The sequence below is a fragment of the Perognathus longimembris genome, chromosome 14 (genome assembly GCF_023159225.1).
Source record: "Perognathus longimembris pacificus isolate PPM17 chromosome 14, ASM2315922v1, whole genome shotgun sequence".
Classification (NCBI taxonomy): Eukaryota; Metazoa; Chordata; class Mammalia; order Rodentia; family Heteromyidae; genus Perognathus; species Perognathus longimembris.
Window position 1 is genome coordinate 42318160 of NC_063174.1, and position 19136 is coordinate 42337295.

At 39.0% G+C, this 19136-nt stretch overlaps 1 protein-coding gene across 14 annotated transcripts in view; it reads left to right on the plus strand.

Annotated features, from left to right (window-relative positions):
- Positions 1 to 19136, plus strand: part of Ttll5 (tubulin tyrosine ligase like 5) — a 237689-nt gene that overhangs the window by 40923 nt on the left and 177630 nt on the right. For all 14 annotated transcript variants that reach the window (XM_048362476.1, XM_048362477.1, XM_048362480.1 and 11 more), the window contains 5 exons: positions 1005 to 1074; positions 1549 to 1633; positions 11584 to 11685; positions 13791 to 13882; positions 14577 to 14684. In XM_048362476.1, the coding sequence (XP_048218433.1) occupies positions 1005 to 1074; positions 1549 to 1633; positions 11584 to 11685; positions 13791 to 13882; positions 14577 to 14684 (457 nt within the window). The remainder of the gene's footprint in view (positions 1 to 1004; positions 1075 to 1548; positions 1634 to 11583; positions 11686 to 13790; positions 13883 to 14576; positions 14685 to 19136) is intronic.

Here is a 19136-nt window from a genome sequence, read left to right on the forward strand (position 1 = left end):
ATTGGTGCTTTCCACTGTGTTATATCTAAACTTCCCCTTCCTAGGGATTCAAATCCTTTCATCAGTGGAGTCTTTCTGTGCTATTTGTATAATCATTCTGTCCATTATTTCTCAGTGCTCAGTCTTGGCTTAGCCTCAATGTGAGAATCTGTTTCTTCACCAAAAATGACCTCCTGACTTTCTCACCATGCATCTGATAGCTTTTGACAGGCATTTCTGCACCTACTTTTCAGGCCAAGCCTTCCCTGAGTGGGCCTTCCTGACTAACCTACTTTGCAAACTCCCATAATTGTGGAATTGCTGCTTTGTTCTTCGTGTTGTATATGTTGCTCTTTCAATAGCATATATGATACATGTATTAAACTCCTTGGGGGTAGGAACCACTAAACCTTAATCTCTGTGAGGGTAGAGATTATATCTATTTTTCTGATCTGTGTCCCCCAGTGCCTTCCTTATACGAAGACCATCAGCATTCACTGTTTAAACAGCTTTTTTTTTTTTTTTTTTTTTTTTTTTTTTGTAGACAGTTGCTTAGCAAATGCCTTTAAGTAAAACCCAGAGGAAGTTCTAGGATCCTTGGTAGATCTGTACATTCTCCAAACAATGTAATTAGAACCTGCACTTAAGAATAGTAGTAGTACTTTTAAACTTATGTTGGTCTTTTTATTTTATAAGTTGCTCTTATTGTCTTAAGCTACTTAAAATACACACACACGTATATGTATACATATATCTATCTAGCTTTAGAGTTACTCTGGCTATATTTATTATGTGAAAGGTACTATGTAGATTTATTTCCTCCCATTGTAATTGAATACTCACAGTGTTTACAGAAGAGGTGTGTTACCTGGCCAATTGATTATTTTGGGTATCATACAGGAAAACTTTTTCTAGAGTTTTAGTTTTAGTTGCCACTTTATTTCTTAAAAGGTTAAGAACTTTGCTCCCTTATATGAGTTAGAATTCCTTTGCATTTTTCCCTTTTCATTCTGTTTACTCAATAGCCAAACCAGATTTCCCTGGAAGAGAATATCCTGGTCTCCCGTTATATTAACAACCCCCTGCTCATAGATGGTGAGTTGTGATTCCACTCTTGACTAAATTGGGCTAGATCTTGCTAAACTTTTAATCTTTTCATAATTTCTGTAAATCTTTTTAAAGCTAGCATAAAATTCTTGACAACTCTGGCTCCAGAGACTGGTTCCTTACTTAACACCAAGGATTATTTTGAAGATAAAAAGTGATAAAATAAGAAAAAGCGTGCTTTATAGGCTCCCTAATCTCTCTCTCTCTCTCTCTCTCTCTGTCTCCTCTCTCTTTCTCACACACAATGTACAATATGCATGTGGAAATTATAATGCACAATATACATATATAAAAATAATATAGTACATGTCTTTATTCTCAAAGGCAAGGTATGTGGGTAGTGTGTACTTCATGTGAAGAGGAATGTTCATTCTTTCAAAGTTTTTGGTTACATTGTCCATTTCATTCTCTGACAGAAAACAAACTTAGTTTTCCCTGTGAATGCAAACTTTTTTTTTCTAGACTTCAAGTTTGACGTGCGCCTCTATGTGCTCGTGACTTCCTATGATCCTCTTGTCATCTATCTCTATGAAGAAGGATTGGCTAGGTAAGAGACTTTGTTTTTTGGTGGAGGGTTTGGGTGGGCATATTAGAGTGGACCCATTAAGTGGTTTGTAAGATCAGGCTGTTCTTTCTGCCTTGTTGAATTCATGAAAATGAGAGTGCGCCCAGGTGGACTTTGAGTGGCAGAAAGCAGTCTGGTACTCTACAGTCTCACCAGCAGGTCTCACCTGCAGGTCTACACAGAATGTGTGTAAACACACACATTACCACTAATATAGGTCATAGGTTATTTTCAAGCAGTGAAAATTGGTATGAAGACTTCAGAGCATTAAGATAACTTAACATTGTCCTAGATCTTGAAAGAAAAATAAGACCTCACATTTATTCATTTGTTTATATGCCAGGTATTTATTTTAATCCTCCTAATAACCTTATAGATGGTGCATTTTTGTAGAAGAGGCATGAGGGGACTTGAAGTGACTTCTCTTAGCTCACATAGCCATGTGGAGTAGAATTGGGATTAGAACTTGCTGACTGCACTGTCATGGTCTCTCACTGTTAGGAGAAGATTAGCTACTTTTCTTCCTTAATGTGCTAGTTATATGTGTTGCAGAGTTTGTCTGTATGTTACTTCCTTTTTCATTAGGTTACTTTGTAGATCTCGGTATTGTGACTTACATAAATAAGTGTAGTTGGTTAAAATTTGGAAATTTGTTTCCCATATCCAGATAATTTTATATGTGACTGTTTTCACTAAGTCTATTCAGTTGTACATAATTGGCTGTATTATGTCCTTTTCTCTCACAAATTCTTATTTATCAACTAGTTGGCCTTGAAATTTTCTTATGTGTCATGGTCTTGATGTAGTAAGACCCTAGTAGTCAAGGAAGTAAGCAGTCAAGACACAGTAAAATACCATGATCTCTGCATGTTTCGGTATTTTATTTATTTATGTATTCATAATTATGTATTCATATTTATGTATTCATATTTATGTATTCATTTGTTGCTGGTCCTGGGGTTTGAACTCAGAGCCTAGGTGCTATCCCTGAGCCTCTCTGTGCTCAGGGCTAGTGCTCTACCACTTGAGCCACAGTGCTGCTTTCAGCCTTTTCTGTTTATGTGGTACTGAGGGATTGAACCTAGGGCTTCATGCATGCTAGGCAAGCACTCTTGTCACTAAGACACATTCCCAGCCCCATATTGCTGTATTTTAGAAGATACTCTTTGAAGGTGGAGAGGACCATAGGTACAAGAAGAGTACCAATTTATGTACAGGTGATTTCTGTCTTCACATAATGATTTTACAAATAGGAGCTTTGACACATTATTATATGCGGACAGCTGTTATGTCTAAATGTTTTCTTCATCTTTTTTTTAACCAGATATACCCAATTGTAGCTTGTTGAGCCATGTCTTTCTTTCACCTCTAGGTGGCAATGACAGCATTTCTAACTTCTGACATTCTTAACTAAGTTTTGGTTTTGAGCCCTGGAAATTCCAGGGACTATGAAACTCCGTAGTTCTAGTCTCCTATCCCTTGAAAATTGAGAAGGGAACACTAAGATACTCCCTCGTTGTCACAAAAAAGTCTAGACAAGGGCATATAAGCCTGGACTATTAACTCTAATCAGGTCTTCATAGGAAACAAGTTTACTGTAGATACATGTACTCTCATACTTGGAAATATTGATAAGACTAAGTATATAAAGTCCTACTTCCTATATTATCTAGAAGAACATAAAGAAAGTAAAATGTGCCCACAATTTCTTCTCAGGGATGTATGGTGATGAGGATTACATCTTTGTAGTTTCAGACTTTTCCATTTTTGTATCATGAGCTTCTTCATTCTTTTTTTCACCCACACTCACCTCAGCTTGTGTCCTGCCACAAATCAGACTCCTGGAATAGAAAAATGATAACCAGCTTATTTATGAACACTTTTTCAAGATACCATACCATGGTTTTTTTTTTGCATACTGTTTCAAAGATATTTTATCCACAATAATGATAGCTCACTCCCCCCAGGTGGTTAAATTTAGCATAATTTTAAGGCCTTTGTGGTTTAGAGCACAAAATGGGAGCAGAGCAGAGCATTATGGAATTTATTACATATATATGTATACATACATCCGTACAAATGCTCTATAACTTTGTGTTATATGTCCTAACCCACTGAATGGAGTAACTCTTGTTTCCAGCAGGAATGTGTGTGTGTGTGTACGTGTACATATACAACCGAAGAATCAAAGGATGTTTTTCCCCAGAATAATTAGGAAAATAACATTTTTTAAAAAATACTTAGACCATAGTGAACCAAAAGAACATAAATTTTCAGGGCCTTTGCTAGATTTACATGAAATATAGGTGAATACAAAGCTTTTCCAAAGGATACTGCACTGCAGTTAAACAGGCTATTTGCCACAGTCCTGAAAGGTACAGTGTTCTGTATAGTAATTTCAATGTGCCTGAGTTCCCGTGCCTTTATTCACTGTGTATCTTGGCATTCACCTGCTTTGTTTCAGTCCTCTTGAGTGTGCTCAACTTGTCATTACATTTAGTGATAGTCTATAGCTCTTGCAGATCTTAGCTTCTGGTAATCTTGGGTCACATGTGCTCTGTGTAGACATTCCTGAAGATGGGTTCGGGACCAGATCTCTAGGTCTTTTTACTTTGAGACAAAACAAGGAAAGCCATAATCTTTCCTGAAGAGACAGAATTGGAGAAAAAACAATTAAAAAGGAAGGTTCTTAAACTATCATTTCTGTTAGAGGCCTCAAATTAATACCAGGTGACAGAAGGTTCATTTTACGAGGGTGTTATGTGAAATAGATTATTTTGTATAAATTATTTGCTTTTGGGACTTACTAAAGATCCTATTTTCTGTATAAATATTTAAATCTTTATAGATTAAAAATTCATGTTTTATTTACATAGAAAGTAAGGAGATCTCTCACTTTTTTGTGGGGGTTGGGGAGGTAAATAGTATAGGTATAGTAGGGTTTGAACTCAGGGCTTTGTACTTACTAGGCAGGTGCTTTGCCACTTCAGCCACACCACTATCCTTTTTTGCTTTGGGTTATTGTATAGAGTTTTGAACGTTTTGCCTGGGCTTTCCTAAAGAAAACAATCCTCTGATCTATTTCTCTCGCATAGGTAGAGTTACAGTTGTGTGCCATTGAACCTATTTTCTATTTTCTTATATGTTAAATATCAAAGAGGTATTAAAAGTGAAGCTGCCTTTTTGGTATTTGGGTTTGGTGTCTTGTGGTCCTGGAGATGGTACGTCATAGGTCCACCCTGCTTTTGAATCCCTGTGCACATTGCTGTTTTGCACCAGCAGGGGACACTAGGTTTTCAGAGAGGGTAGTGTGTTCACCAAAATGGTGGAAAGTCTTTTTCCTGTCAGAAGTGGAGTCTAGAAAGACCTGGTCCTGGATTTTACAGCTTTAGGTAGATTAATATGAGGTTTAAATAATTTGACAAAGCTGTTTTTGAGACAAAGCTAATAGGCAAATTTGCACTGAAGTAGGGAACATAAAAAGTTACAAAATGAAAACAAAATTAAGTTGAAAACTGTATGTGTTGTCAGAAACCTAAAGATAAGTAGCACTAGCACCTTGAAGCCATAGAAATCCTCACAGGAGGAATATGGATACTGCCTGCTGCACCCAGGATGGAGTAGAAGGAAAGGACCCTGTGCAGGCCCCATCAGCCCTGCTTCTTTGCTGCCTCAGCCATATTTTTCAGTAGAAATGCAGAAAAGACCCCAAAGCATTTGTAATGCCTTTTCTTCCTCCCAACCCCCAGTTCCTTCTTCAGTAGCCTTTCTTGCTAATTAACACTGGCTCCGCAGGGATATTTACCTTTTCTCTGCTGGATTCCTGTGGTTTTGAAAGAATTCAGGTACTTGCTGGTTGCCAAGGAATTCAGATTACCTCACGGGCTGCACACTGTCCAGAATCTGCCACAGCAGCAAGTGGGGAGAAGACACCAGCAAGGGGAGAAACCCTTTCCAGTGCTCATTGTCACTCTCTTTGGCAAGCCCTTACTGTTTGTGAAGTTTGAGTCATTTCTGGCTCTGAAGACAAGGATCAGGCTGGTAATCCCCTCCCAGACGGCTCTGCAGAGTGCTGCCCAGTCACTGTTGCGATTTGGCAGCCTCTCTGCTGCAGCTGGTTGACAGCAGATCAGAGAGCTCATGGGCCTCTTGTTCTCCTCCATAAGATTTTTCTGGGTCAGGCTAGGATGAAACCCAGTTGCTTCTGGCAAAGATGCCAGAGGTGCAGTCTCCTCATCACCCAGGCCTCTCTGGCTCAGAATGACCACACCTGTTGCAAGATAACTCATGTGTCACAAGTAGAGTCTTCCCAGGCAGCCTTCCTCTTCTCTCTGTACATTTGTACCAAATATATATATAAAAAAAATAGAACTACTGAAGAGAACACATCACTACTCTACATCTAGCCTTGCTGGAACTCTTAACCATACGTAAGACTATAATAGTGTCAGATTCTTAGAGGAACAAAATATTTTTTGAGTAGGGGAAGAGTTTCCAGGGTCTCACTAAGTCTGTGCTTGTCAATCCCCCTTTTACTGTGCATAGCTAAAGATTATACAACAAATAATTCAGATGACCTTGCCCTGCCCTTCCCTTTCTCTTCCCTGTCCCTTTCTCCTTCCCCTTCCACTTCTTCTTCTCCTTCCCCTTTTGTTCCTTCTTGCTAGCAGGCCGTCTACCACTTGACCCACAGCCCCTGGCTTTCAGATGCACTTTCATTTTTAAGTACCTGTTATAGATTCTTCTTGACTAAGATGGGGATGGGTTCTGGTAAAACCGATCATAAGTTGGAAATACCACTTAACACATCTAACCCACTGAATACCCTGGCTTATTAACATGTTTCTATAGAATGTGGGTTGTTATCTTTTTGACTGGGTGTGTGATTGGGAGCTATGGCTTATTTCATTGCTTAGCATTGTGAGGGAATATAGTGCCTGTCACTACCCTGGGAATAGATCCAAATCCAAAGTATGGTTTCTCCTGAATGTGCATCATTTTTAAAAATTTTTAATTTTTAGGCTGGGAATATGGCCTAGTGGCAAGAGTGCTTGCCTTATATACATGAAACCGGTTCGATTCCTCAGCACCACATATATAGAAAACGGCCAGAAGTGGCTCTGTGACTTATGTTGTAGAGTGCTGTCCTTGAGCAAAAAGAAGCCAGGAACAGTGCTCAGGCCCTGAGTTCAAGCACCAGAACTGGCAAAAAAAAATTATAATTTTTATTTAAAAAGTATATGCCACTACAAAAGAGCTTTCAGTTCAGCTTGTGAGTTTCTGAGTACAAAGCAGCTTGATCAGTTTCACCCCTTCTATCACTCTTCCACTGTTTCTTCCATCCCTACTCATGTATATCCCTTTTTTTTTTTTTTTTTTTTTGGCCAGTCCTGGGCCTTGGACTCAGGGCCTGAGCACTGTCCCTGGCTTCTTCCCGCTCAAGGCTAGCACTCTGCCGCTTGAGCCACAGCGCCGCTTCTGGCCGTTTTCTGTATATGTGGTGCTGGGGAATCGAACTTAGGGCCTCGTGTATCCGAGGCAGGCACTCTTGCCACTAGGCTATATCCCCAGCCCATGTATATCACTTTTGTACATCATAAAGTAGGAAAGTTGTAAGTCAGCGAGTCCTAAGTCAGGAACTACCTGTATGTGCTTCTCATTGAAATCCTTTTCTTACACACACTTCAGACTTTAGACAAATGATTGGTGTTGTCTTGATTTTAAGTGAGGAACATTAGAAAGCAAAAAGAATATAACTTTTGAATAAAAAATTCATTAGGGCTAGGGTATATTGCTCAGTGGAGGAACACTTAACCTAGTATTTTATTTCTCAGGTCCTGAATTCTAATTCTGAGAACTGGATAGAAAGGGAGGAAAATTTGTTGTCAGAATAATTGCAATCCATATTGGTATCAGTAGGCTGCAAAATAGTATCCAGGGTTTAGATTTATGCAAGAATATATTTTCTAACCTATTTGCTTAAAGGCCAAGACCGAAATTCCGTTTTGTGTTGCTTTTTTTTTTTTGTTTTAAATTTTGATCTCAAGAAGGAGACTGAAAACTCAGTTCAAAATGTAAATTTTAGCTGTGTTGGGATGAGTATTTGTCAGCTTGATCCTGGACTACCTAGTAAAGTTTTTATCCCTTTTCATTTGTTGCTAATAAATTATGTTGACACTTTCAGACCTAAGTAGAATAAAATGTGATAATATATGAAGATCTAATTTAAAGGTCCCAAACCTAACTGCTCACAATACATTTCCTGAAGGAAGTTGGCCAGGTGGAGACAGAAGAATGGGAAAGCACCTATCCCACCTAAAGGTACTTGACATACAGTGCCAGATCTTCTGATATTAAGAGAGGCTCAATATCAAAATTTTTATTGTAAAGTTGTTTTCTGATTTTGGATTATTTTTAGATTTTAAACATTGAGACCATTTTGAACTTGGAGAAAAACTGTAAGAATAGTGTGAAGATTCCATGTAGAGAACTTACTTAAACTCTGCAATTGTCCTAATGTTCATTCTAACAAAAGGACCAAATCAAGGATTAATGTTATATTTAATTGTTAAGTCTTTAAACTCCTTCAGTCTGGATCAGTTCCTGAGTGTGTGACTTCATGACCTCAGAATTTTTGAAGATTACAGGCCACCTATGTTGCAGATTGTCCCACAATTTGGGTTTGTCTGGATTTTTTTTCATGATTAAGGCTAGGTTATTCATTTTGGACCAAATATCATAGGGGTAATTGATAGTTCCTCTTATTGACATTCATCTGATGGCACTTATGTAATGTTTAGTGATGTTTGGCCACTTGATTAAGTTGGTGTCTGCCAGATTTCCCCACTATAAGCTACCTACTTTGTCTTTCTCTTTGTAATTACTATATGAGGAGATAGTTTGAAAACATGTAAAGTCTCATTTTTAATCTCATTTCACTCAACAGTTTTTAATATCTGTTGATTTTTTTGCCTGAATCAATTAGTGCAGTAAGAATTGACAAATGATTTTTATCAATTCCAATTCCATTGTTCCTTTTACTTTTATTATTTGACATTTTTATTTCAAGATAACACTTTCTCTTCTTCTCATTTATTTACTCAATTGTTTATATTAATGCAGATTCAAGGATTTCTAGTTTATTTAATAGTTCTTTTGCTATCATGATTATTTTGGTGCTCCATTTTTCTCAGATTTGGCCAGTAGAAACCCCTTTTAGTTGGCTTTTGTGTCTCTATGACATGACTCTATCATACTCAGAGCACAAAATGTTTCAGGCTCATCTTGTTCTTTCTCTGACCTGTCTATGACTGGAATCAGTCATATCTCCAAGGAGCACTAGTTACTTTATTCATGGGAACGGTATTTGGAAATCAAGATCTGATGCTAGTATGTTCATTGTTATCAGGCCTTGCAAAGCACACACCTAGGAAATGTGTATATAATTACATGTACACATTTACACTTATATCTTTATTTTTGTATCTTTATGCACTGAAAATTTTTCTTACTACTTCCAATTCTAGTTGAAAACAACAGTGCATTGTAGCTTTTATCCTTTCCACATTTATCTCTTTGCTTCAACAATGAGAAATCTGTCTCCCATTATCTCCTACATATTTACTTATTTACTCAATTCCCTTGTATGTAGCCAATCTCTTGGCCTGGCTGGGAAATATCCCCACTCATATGTTCTCCTTGTGTAGGTTTAGACTCTTAGGAGCTATTGCCCTGCTTAGATAGCCTCCTGTACTTACTGCTTTAGGAATCCCTTCCTACCCCACCCACCTCCTCACAGGGACCTGGTTGCCACTGGGCTGCAAGAGAAACATTGGTCAAGTGATTCAAACTAAAGGAAAAATCACAAAATACTCTAACTTTTGTAGGTGAATCAGGTAATCAGAACTTCACAAGTAAACCTGCTCTGAGAGTAGGAAAAGTAGTGTGATCCAGACAAGAAGAAGAAAGTGGTGGTCAGAGTGGTCTGTTCAATAATAATTTTAGTGAGAACTCTTAAATCTGAGTTGAGAGGACAGATGCACACTCACCCTTCATTTTCTTTTCTATGGACTCCCGCATTGTCCATTTGACCAACTTGAATATGATTTTTTGGAACTTTTCTATTAAAGTTCTTCTTACTGCTTCTTCTACTCGGTAGAAGCCCACCCTGACTTAAGAAATCTTAGGGCTCAGAATAAAATGCTCCTCTGGAAGAAGATGAGGAGGAAGAGAAATGATTGGTAGAGGTATAGCCATCTCAAAAAAAAAAAAAAAGGTATGTGCAAATGATAGATGTATTGAATACCAGATCCAGGACATTGTGGGCTTTAGCCTGGCTGCTTTCTATTAATCAGGTTTGATCAGGTAGTCAGTGAGCTGAGCTGAAAAACCTTTTTCCTGAAGCAGAATTTTTCCCTCCTTCAAACTCATTATTTGAAAGAAGATGGTAAGAGGTATATTACTGTGAGGTAATGTCTGGTTGTGGCAGGCAGACTCTGGGGTCTGCCTAGGCCCCACTTGAATTTCTCCACCTGCTTGGAGAATCACTGTAGGAAGAAGATTGGGATATAAAGGCTAACTTAAGTGATAGCTCTTGGAACTTTATGGAAAATCTGAGGTCCTTCACAAGCATAGATACAGTGCTTTATCAAACGCTTGTTCTTTAGCCATACATGCCTGGCCAGAATTTTCTCTTTGTCCACAACCTTTTTTCCTAGCCTCATGTTTGTTTATTTTAGTTTTAGCTTTTTAAAAAACTTTTATTTTTCTGGCTGTTGTGTATTTCTGGTACAGGAAATTAGAGAGCAGAGATAGTGGGTGGGTGAGAAAAAATAGAGAATAGGAAAAATTTTAAATGCTGACTTTTAATGTGGTAAAAATTCATGTTGACCTCATAGTCTGGGTTAAGCATATGTAAATAATTGGTAAATCATGTGAAAATAAACTTGTGGCCTTCAGGTTTTTTCTCACAAACTTGGATATGCCTCTTGGGAAAACTACTCTAGGGAAGGGTGATATGGTTCTAGTGGTATGTAAACAGGGTTGATATTTACCATAGTTATTTGCCTTGAGTGGCTTCTTGTTGATACTGAGCATCACTGGCAAGTTTTCTCTTTTCCTACTTACTTCCTTGACAGGCACATATGTTTTATGCTTTGGTCTTCTTTGACTAGTCCAGGATGTCAGATAGCTGCCCTGTTTTCAGTGGGCTTCATGTTTAATCCTTCTGTCCTTTGCCTTGATTCCAAATTCAGAAGTTTGTCTCATGTATTATGCCAGTATTTATGCTGTTTTGTATTGCCTGCCATTGTTGTTCTTTTTAATTGAATATTATACATCAGTTCTATTCTTTCTATAGCCATGAATTTCAAGTGTACAAATTGGTAAGCTTACCTTTGTTTCTTTTTGCTTCATTTTCCCCATAGAATGTCACAGTATAGTTACTTTATGGGCCCTGAATAGGTATTCTTTGAAGAGCTAATGCTCTGTTATCCATAACATCACACATATAGTTCCCTAGGTTGTGAGTGATTTCATTTTCAAGTTTTATCCTTTCCGTTACTCTAAGGTTCAATGTAAGGGAAGCAGTATCGCATTGTGACCAACACCATAGGTTTTAGAGTCCGTGTAATCTTGGGCAGGTCACTTAATATTTCTAGGTGATTTTTAGATTTCACATTTATTTTTAAAATTAGATATAGAAAGACCTACTTCATCAACTCACTTGAAGGATTGAATTAATATGTGCTACACTAAAACACTTAGCGCTACTATACATAAAACACTTGGCATGGATGTTGGCACTTAAGGCATTCAGTATTATTTAGATAATGATGTTGGCTTCCTTTGTTGTTATCTTACTGATCCTCAGTTCCAGCCTGTACTTTTTAAAACTTTGTTCCTGGCATGTTTAAACCTTTGCCTTTCTATAGGTTTGCCACCGTGCGATATGACCAAGGAGCAAAGAATATTCGGAATCAGTTCATGCACCTGACAAACTACAGTGTGAATAAGAAGAGTGGAGACTATGTGAGGTACCCTCTGGGTCTGATCTGGAAGTAATACTCAAATATGGGTGATGAAGAGTTGGAAAGTTTAACAGGACCCTGGAACATAATGTCGTTCACTTCAGCTAGGAGTAGCAGTGTAATAGACATAGGGAGCGTGTGTGTGTGTGTGTGTGTGTGTGTGTGTGTGTGTCATGGGGCTTGAACTAAGGGCCCTGGTGCTGTCTTTGAACTATTTTGCTTAAAATTAGTGCCCTATCACTTAAGCCACACCTCTACTTTCTGCTTTTTGGTGGTCAATTGGAGATAGAGTCTCACAGACTTTCCTGTCTGAGCTAGCTTTGAACCAGTACTCTCAGATCTCAGATCCTGAGTAGCTAGGATTACAGTTGTGGGCCACAGTACCTAGCAACATATGGAACTTATTAAAAGTCAAGATGTGAGATTGTTTTAGGACTTGGAAAATATATCAGAAGCTTTGAAGATAGCTGTACCCTTTGACCCAGCAGTTCCATTTCTAGGAACTTAACCTTATTAAATGAAGGATCTTTGCACGCGGTCAGAGATAAAATTTTTGTAAAAATATTATTTATTTAATTTTTTAAATAGTTTTTGCTATAAGATCTTTTACAGCTATGGTTAGGTTAATTCCTAGTTTTCTTGTGTTGTTGTTTTTTTGAGGTTATTGCAAATGGAGTTGTTTTCATGATTTCTCTTTCTGCTTGTACATTATTGTTGGCATACAGAAAGGCTACTGATTTTTGTGGGTTAATTAAGACAAAATTAGGACTTTTAAATTAACAATATATTGTTAGATGATAAAACATTATGTGACAATATACGTAACTGAATTTCTTGCTTGACTATGTCAGATATCTCGAGGTAGTTTTTTTTTGCTGAGAGAGAAAGAAAAGGAAAGGATACTTACTGAAATGCTGTGCTTTACTAGAGAGATGTGATTGTGGGTATCTTTTTAGTTTCTTCTATTTCATGTATTTTCTAAAACAATATGATCAGGTTTGGAAAATATTGAGGAAAAAAAGAAATGAGGCCATCTCAGAAATCCAATGGAAGAGAGTACCAACCCAGCTGTGTGGAAATATTCTTTTTGCTCTGTTTTCTTTCATCCCAATAATTTTACAGCAAAGTGGAAAAATAGAAAAGAAACCCAAGTCACTTTCTACTTAGACTAAAAATAGATTCCTAGCAAGTCCAAGGATAGGAAAAAAGAAAGTGCTCTGGAAATGATAGGATAGTTGCTGAAGTGGTGCAGGTTTCACTGAATGACCTTTCATACCCTTCACCTTGGAAGATGAGCGTCAGTGTAGTTGGTGGATAGGGTGGGATGGTGGTAGGGACAGAGAGGGCAGCAGCCAGAGCACAAATTTCTTGAGAATCAGCCCCACTTGCTACTATGATACCATAGCAGTGACGGGCCAAGTGCTCTCACTATCGATCGCTCCAGTGGTACCTTAGAGAATACAGAAAAAGCTGTCTACGGCCATACCACCCTGAATGCGCCCGATCTCGTCTGATCTCAGAAGCTAAGCAGGGTCGGGCCTGGTTAGTACTTGGATGGGAGAATACAGAAAAAGCTGTATCTGTCACTAGAAAGGATGAAGCTTGTTTCACATGCCAAAGGAGTCTGTGTGGGGTTGATTCATTAACATTATTGTACTAGATTATCTAATTAATGTATCTCAATTCTTGAAAATGAATCTGAGGTGGTTTTGTGGACTCATCGTTTACCTCCAAGATTGTATGTATTATCCCTATTGCTAGTAAATTACTGTAAAATTCTTAAATTTGTGTACATTCTTTCACATACTTCTTTCATTTTTCATGATGCATGATGGTTTGGTTAAGGAATAATTACCCTTCTCCTCTTCCCTTTTCTTTCTTTCTTTTTTTTTTTTTTTGTTGGTCCCAAGGGCTTGAACTTCAGGCCTGGGCAATGTCCCTGAGCAATTCAGCTCAAGGCTAGCACCCTACCAGTGAGCCACAGTACCACTTCTGGTTTTCTGATGGATAATTTCTAAAAATTTCAAGGGATTTAAATGTCTTTGTGCAGAATCTTGTTTCTACCTCCAGGCCTGGTGGCATATGTGACCTCAGTTCATTATTCATTTCAGTTGTGATGATCCAGATGTAGAAGATTATGGAAACAAATGGAGCATGAGTGCTATGCTCAGGTACTTGAAACAAGAAGGCAGAGATACAACTGGTACGTACCAGGCCTTTTACCTTCTCAGTGCCTCTTCTTTGTACAAACGTTACCATTGGCTTTTGTCAGGAGTCATCTTCTAACTCTGATGGTATTGCCAAGATGCAGTGAGATGATTGTTCTTGGTGTAACTTTTTCCTGCAGCTTACAAGATGGGAAACAGGCTTCCCATAACTTCCCAAACCCTTTGTTTTCCTTTCTGATTTAGTCCCTCATGAAATCCCTTCTTGAATGTTGAACTGCTAGCTAAGTACCATCAACTTTTAATGTAATAAATTGCCTATCTCTATACTGGCCACAAGTTGAGATCTTGATGCTGAGTTGGAGAGTGGATAAGTGGACTTCGAATAAAAATGGACACTGTTGCTAGTTTTTGTGCAGAATGAGAAATAGTGTGCAAAAGAAATTTGCTCAGCTTACAGGCAAAAAGATGGTGGAGAGGAGTGAGAAGGAAAGGAAAACTACTTCTCTATTCGGTCTGCCTTTTGTCATAGGCCACCTGTGTGCATCCCCAAGCACCTGTGTTCTGCCTTATGTCAATCTGCTCATGCTCATGTTCATGCTGAGGGCTCTTATAGAGAGGCCTTTTGAATGAAGTACAGATGCTTCTATAATTATACTGTTAGTTGAAATCTCCCTTTAATGCACACTTTTAGTATTTCTTCATTAATATTTATCTATTTATTTATTGCAGCATTGATGGCCCATGTGGAAGACCTCATCATTAAGACTATAATATCTGCTGAACTAGCTATTGCTACAGCCTGTAAAACCTTTGTTCCTTATCGCAGCAGTTGTTTTGGTAAGGAGCTTCAAGAAGCTTGACATGTTTTGTGAATAGGGTCTTATGAGGTTGCAATGAGATTTCTGGGGTTCTGAGAGGCTTAGTGATTCAACAGAAGTGAGAGGTACATAAGTATTTCTTTTCTTTCTTTCTGAATTCAGGTGATATGCAGATCGTACTAGGAGATAGGAGGTGAACTTAGAAGTCGCTTGAGGAGTAACAAGTTTTCTGGGTGGGAAACAGGATTGGAACTGAATCGTGGGTCTCTCTGTCAGAATACAGTCAGAAAAAGTCTGCAATGGACTGTACAGGAATCCAGCTCTACCTAATGTATTCCAGAGCCCTTTGGCAGCCAGACTGGGAACTGATCCAGGAAGCTCTGGCTGGTACCAGTATGTGCTTTCTCTCATTTTCCAATGACTCCTCCTTTTTGTTTTAGTCTTCTTTCTAGTTGGTTCCTTCCCCAACTTCTCCTCCTCTTCCTCTTATCCTTTTCCTTTTTTCCTTCTGTTTTACCCAACCTTCTGATTGCAAAGGAAAGGAGTAACAGATCCATTTCTGGATCTGGAAACCTGTTACTGTCCCAGTATGTCCCAGCTATGATTGAGGCCCTCAGGGTACCTAGGTATTTGCTAGGTACCCTGGTACCTAGGTACCTAGGTATTTCTATGTGGGAAGGAGCTTCTTGGTAATTGCCAGCATGGATGTCTGTAAGTTCAATGGGCTCTCAAGCAGGCATTAGGCCTTAGTAGTATAGCACAGTAGGGTCATTGGTAGAGAGTAATGCAAGATGTTAAGGATATGAAGGGCACTGCTTGCTTTAGGAGACAGAGTAGCAGGAAAATAAAGAACATGGGCTTGAATCTCACAGCCCATATTTGAAACCCATTTGCCCCCCTCACTAGTTTGATGATTTTCAACAAGCTCCTCTAACCTTATTCTCTCACCTCTCAAGTGGCAGCAATGATGGTATCTACCTCCTAAGAGTAACACAAAGATCAAATGTGATGACGCATGAAAAGTACTTGGCACAGTGTCTGTCCCTTAAGCTGTACTCAATAGAAATATTTTTATAATTAAACATTATAATGCTTGATCTCATTAATGAATTATAGCAGTCTGTACTTTAGAGGCACTAAAGTAAGGAAACTGTCAAGACCTTGAAATGGAAGATGTAGATAAACCAGAACCTAAACTTGCACAGGAAAAGGAGAGGTTATATTATGTTTTTAAATGCATATGAAGATGTTCATGTCTTGTAAATCCTTAAATGGCTCTCTAGGCTTAAATGATCTATATATGATAGGACTTTTCAAGGCCTCTGTGATCTGATCCCAGCTGACTTTTCTAGGATTCCATTTCCCCACATAAATCATCTAGTCCAGCTATTCCGTGCCATACCTTGGTGCTTAAGAGAATATCTGAGTCCCACTATCTAGCTTGAAAATGCTCCTATCTACTCGCAGACTCCCCCTTCCTTTCCCCGCCCCTCTCTCCCTCTCCTCCCCCTTCCTTTTCCTCCCCCCCCCCCCCACACTCTTCTTTTCTTTTTTGCATTGCTGAGGACCAAACTCAGGGCCTGCATTTGCCAGGCAAATGTTCTTCCACTGAGCTAAATCCCCAGTCCCTTTCATTTCATTCCACACTGCCTCCTCTTGGAAGCCTGTTGAACACCATGTCCTTATGTGACCCAGCCCCCATGCTTCATAGTTTTGCTTCATAGTTGTTGTTTTTTTCTATTCTATGCTGGTGTTTGATTTACACATACAAACTTCTCCAGCATCTCTTCTGGTTGTTTTTTTTAAACAAGAAAAATCTTGTTGTTTTTGGTGGGGAGGAGGAGGACAGGGTTGCAGGTTTGAACTCAGGACCTTGCACTTGCTAGGCAAGCAATCTGCCACTTGATCCACATCTCTAGACCTTTTTGCTTTATTTTTCAGGTTCTCACACTTTTTGCCCAGATTGGCCTCTAACTGCTAGTCCTCCCTCTCTACCTCCCAAGTAGCTGGGATTATAGGCATTAGCCATCATACTCTTAAATTCTTATTAGTCACTATGCCTCCCTTCTCATGCTGTACTATTCCTCCTCCTTTCTGAGGCGGTTACTCAGGTTTTGAACTTAGGCTCTCAAATTTGCTAGGTAAGTGTTCTACCACTTGAGCTACTATCCTAGCCCTTTTTACTTTAATTTACTTTTCAATGAGATCTTGCATTTTTGCCTGGGGCCTCCCTCCAACCCAAATTCTCTGCTTCTGCCTAATGCCTAGTTGGGATTACAGATGCATGCCATGTACTCAGCTTGTTTTTGGAGATAGGATCTTATTTTTTTTTCTGGGCTGGCCTTAAACTGCATTCCTTCTGTCTTTGCCTCCCATGTAGCTAGGGCTACAAGTGTGATCTATCACACCTGGCCCTGATCTCATTCTGTTTGTCAAGTCAAACCTTTCACCATACCTCTGGACCTCTCTGGACTTTTGAAACCCTTTGTCCCTACTTCCTTTATTCTACACCCAAACCACCTCACTTGTGTTACATTGCCTAATAGATCACTCACATCCTTCAAGTATCACTTCTCTTGTGGCCCTTTTACTAACTCATCAAGGTTAGACTCTCACTCTCTCAACCGCATGCTGTTCATAACTCTCCAGAAGTACCAGTGTTTTATCAGGCACCCACTTAACATTTCTGTCTCTCTTAGCAGACTGGCAACTCCTTGAGGACAGTAACAGTGTCTCTTTTGGTTTTGTCCTCTGGCAAAGAGTAGTGTCTTCTGTTCTCAGAGAATATGTGGAAATGTCAAATGAATGATTGGTGCTTGCTTATATTACTTTGTTTGTGGCCTGACAGTAGGCTTCCCAGTGGATCTGATTTGGTTAAGGACCCAGGACCTCAAAGGTGGGGATGGGGCTATAGGAATGTAACTCCAACCCCAAACCTTATTAAATTAGAATAATAAATAAAAGTTTATTTTCTGTGTCTACCTGACTCTTCCATGTTGCTAAATTTTTCATAGCCACCCATATAAAGATCTTTGCTGTTGCCTGCCCTCCCTTTGCCCTTCCTTTTCTCTGTCCTTTCCTTCTTTCTTTCCTTTCTTCTTTTTCTTTTCTCTTTCTCTCTCCCCTTCTTTCTCTCCCTCTCTCTCTCAGTCTCTTGCTCTCTCTTTTCAGAACTGAGATTGAACTGAGGGCCTTGAGCTTGCTAGGCAGATGATCTTTTCTCTGAGTAGCTAATCATGAGAGCTTTTCTGAATGTTTTGTCATCTTGTTTTATTACCTCCTTGCGTTTTGGGAAACTTAAGAATTTATTGAACTTCATGGCAACAGAATTATTTTATTTTATTTTTGTGGTGCTGAGGATATAACCCAGGGCTTTACCCAGGCTATACAAGCTCTCTGTCACTGAACTGTGTCCATATCCTGCAATGTAACTCCCTGAAAATACCCAAGTCTATTTACTCCGCATGCCCAACTTTCCCCTTCCCTACTTAGGTTCAGTTTCAGCAAACTGAGTGTATGTGAGGATTTTTAAGTTGCTGACTATCTTGGCTTTTGTGGTTCTAATTCCACTTCCTGTAAGTCGTGGGCTCTTGTGTGCTACATTAACCTCCTCCATTAGGGTATTTGTACTTGTGGTTATATTTATGCGAATCTTTTTGGCTCTTAGCCTCTTCTAGGATTTTAATTACAGGAGACTAATACAGGAGAAATTCCAGTTCAAGGCTGGCCCAGGCCATGTAGAGCGTTCCAGACCTGTCTTGGCTCTGTTTGAGACTCTGAAGCCCCAGCTCAAGTTACAGTCCCCAGGGAATTGAGAATTTCCCAGGAGGTTTTAAAGAAAGTATTAGTGATGTCAGAGGGGGAGGCAGAGAATCCACAGTTGGTGGATTTGGTCGTTTTGTTAACTTTCTACTTTAGGGATTGCTGCTAGGAGTATTCCGTTACTATCTGAGAATTTCTATCTTGTGGCTTCTGTCTCGTTGTACCACTTGTGGTGACCAGCTGTTACCAGGTACCTTCAATATTCCCAGTAAGTCCTTGGATGCATTTAACTTTCTTCCAGTTTCTGCTAGGTATAGGGTGTAGATTAGTTTTACAGCAGTACATTGCTATCAGCAATTTGGTCTTCTCAAACCAAATTCTGCATGTGATGTTCATACATATACCTATATTGCATACTTAGTATTTACATGTAGACTTCTGGACCTTGACAGATTGTGAAAATTAACCATTTAATGCTGTTTTTGTGGGAGGATCTTAGAAAATAATTAGTCCAGATGTAGAAATGGAGACCTTGAGAAATTAACCCTTGTTCTGGCTCAAGTGCTGGTGAATGAAAGAACTTGAGTGAAAGAGACTTGGCCTGGAGATTGGCTGCTTCAAAAGATGAGTCTTGGGAGCTCATCAATTTGATCATAAGACTTCAGTTATACAAGTTTTGATACCTCCCTCAATAAAATAGACTTTTGAC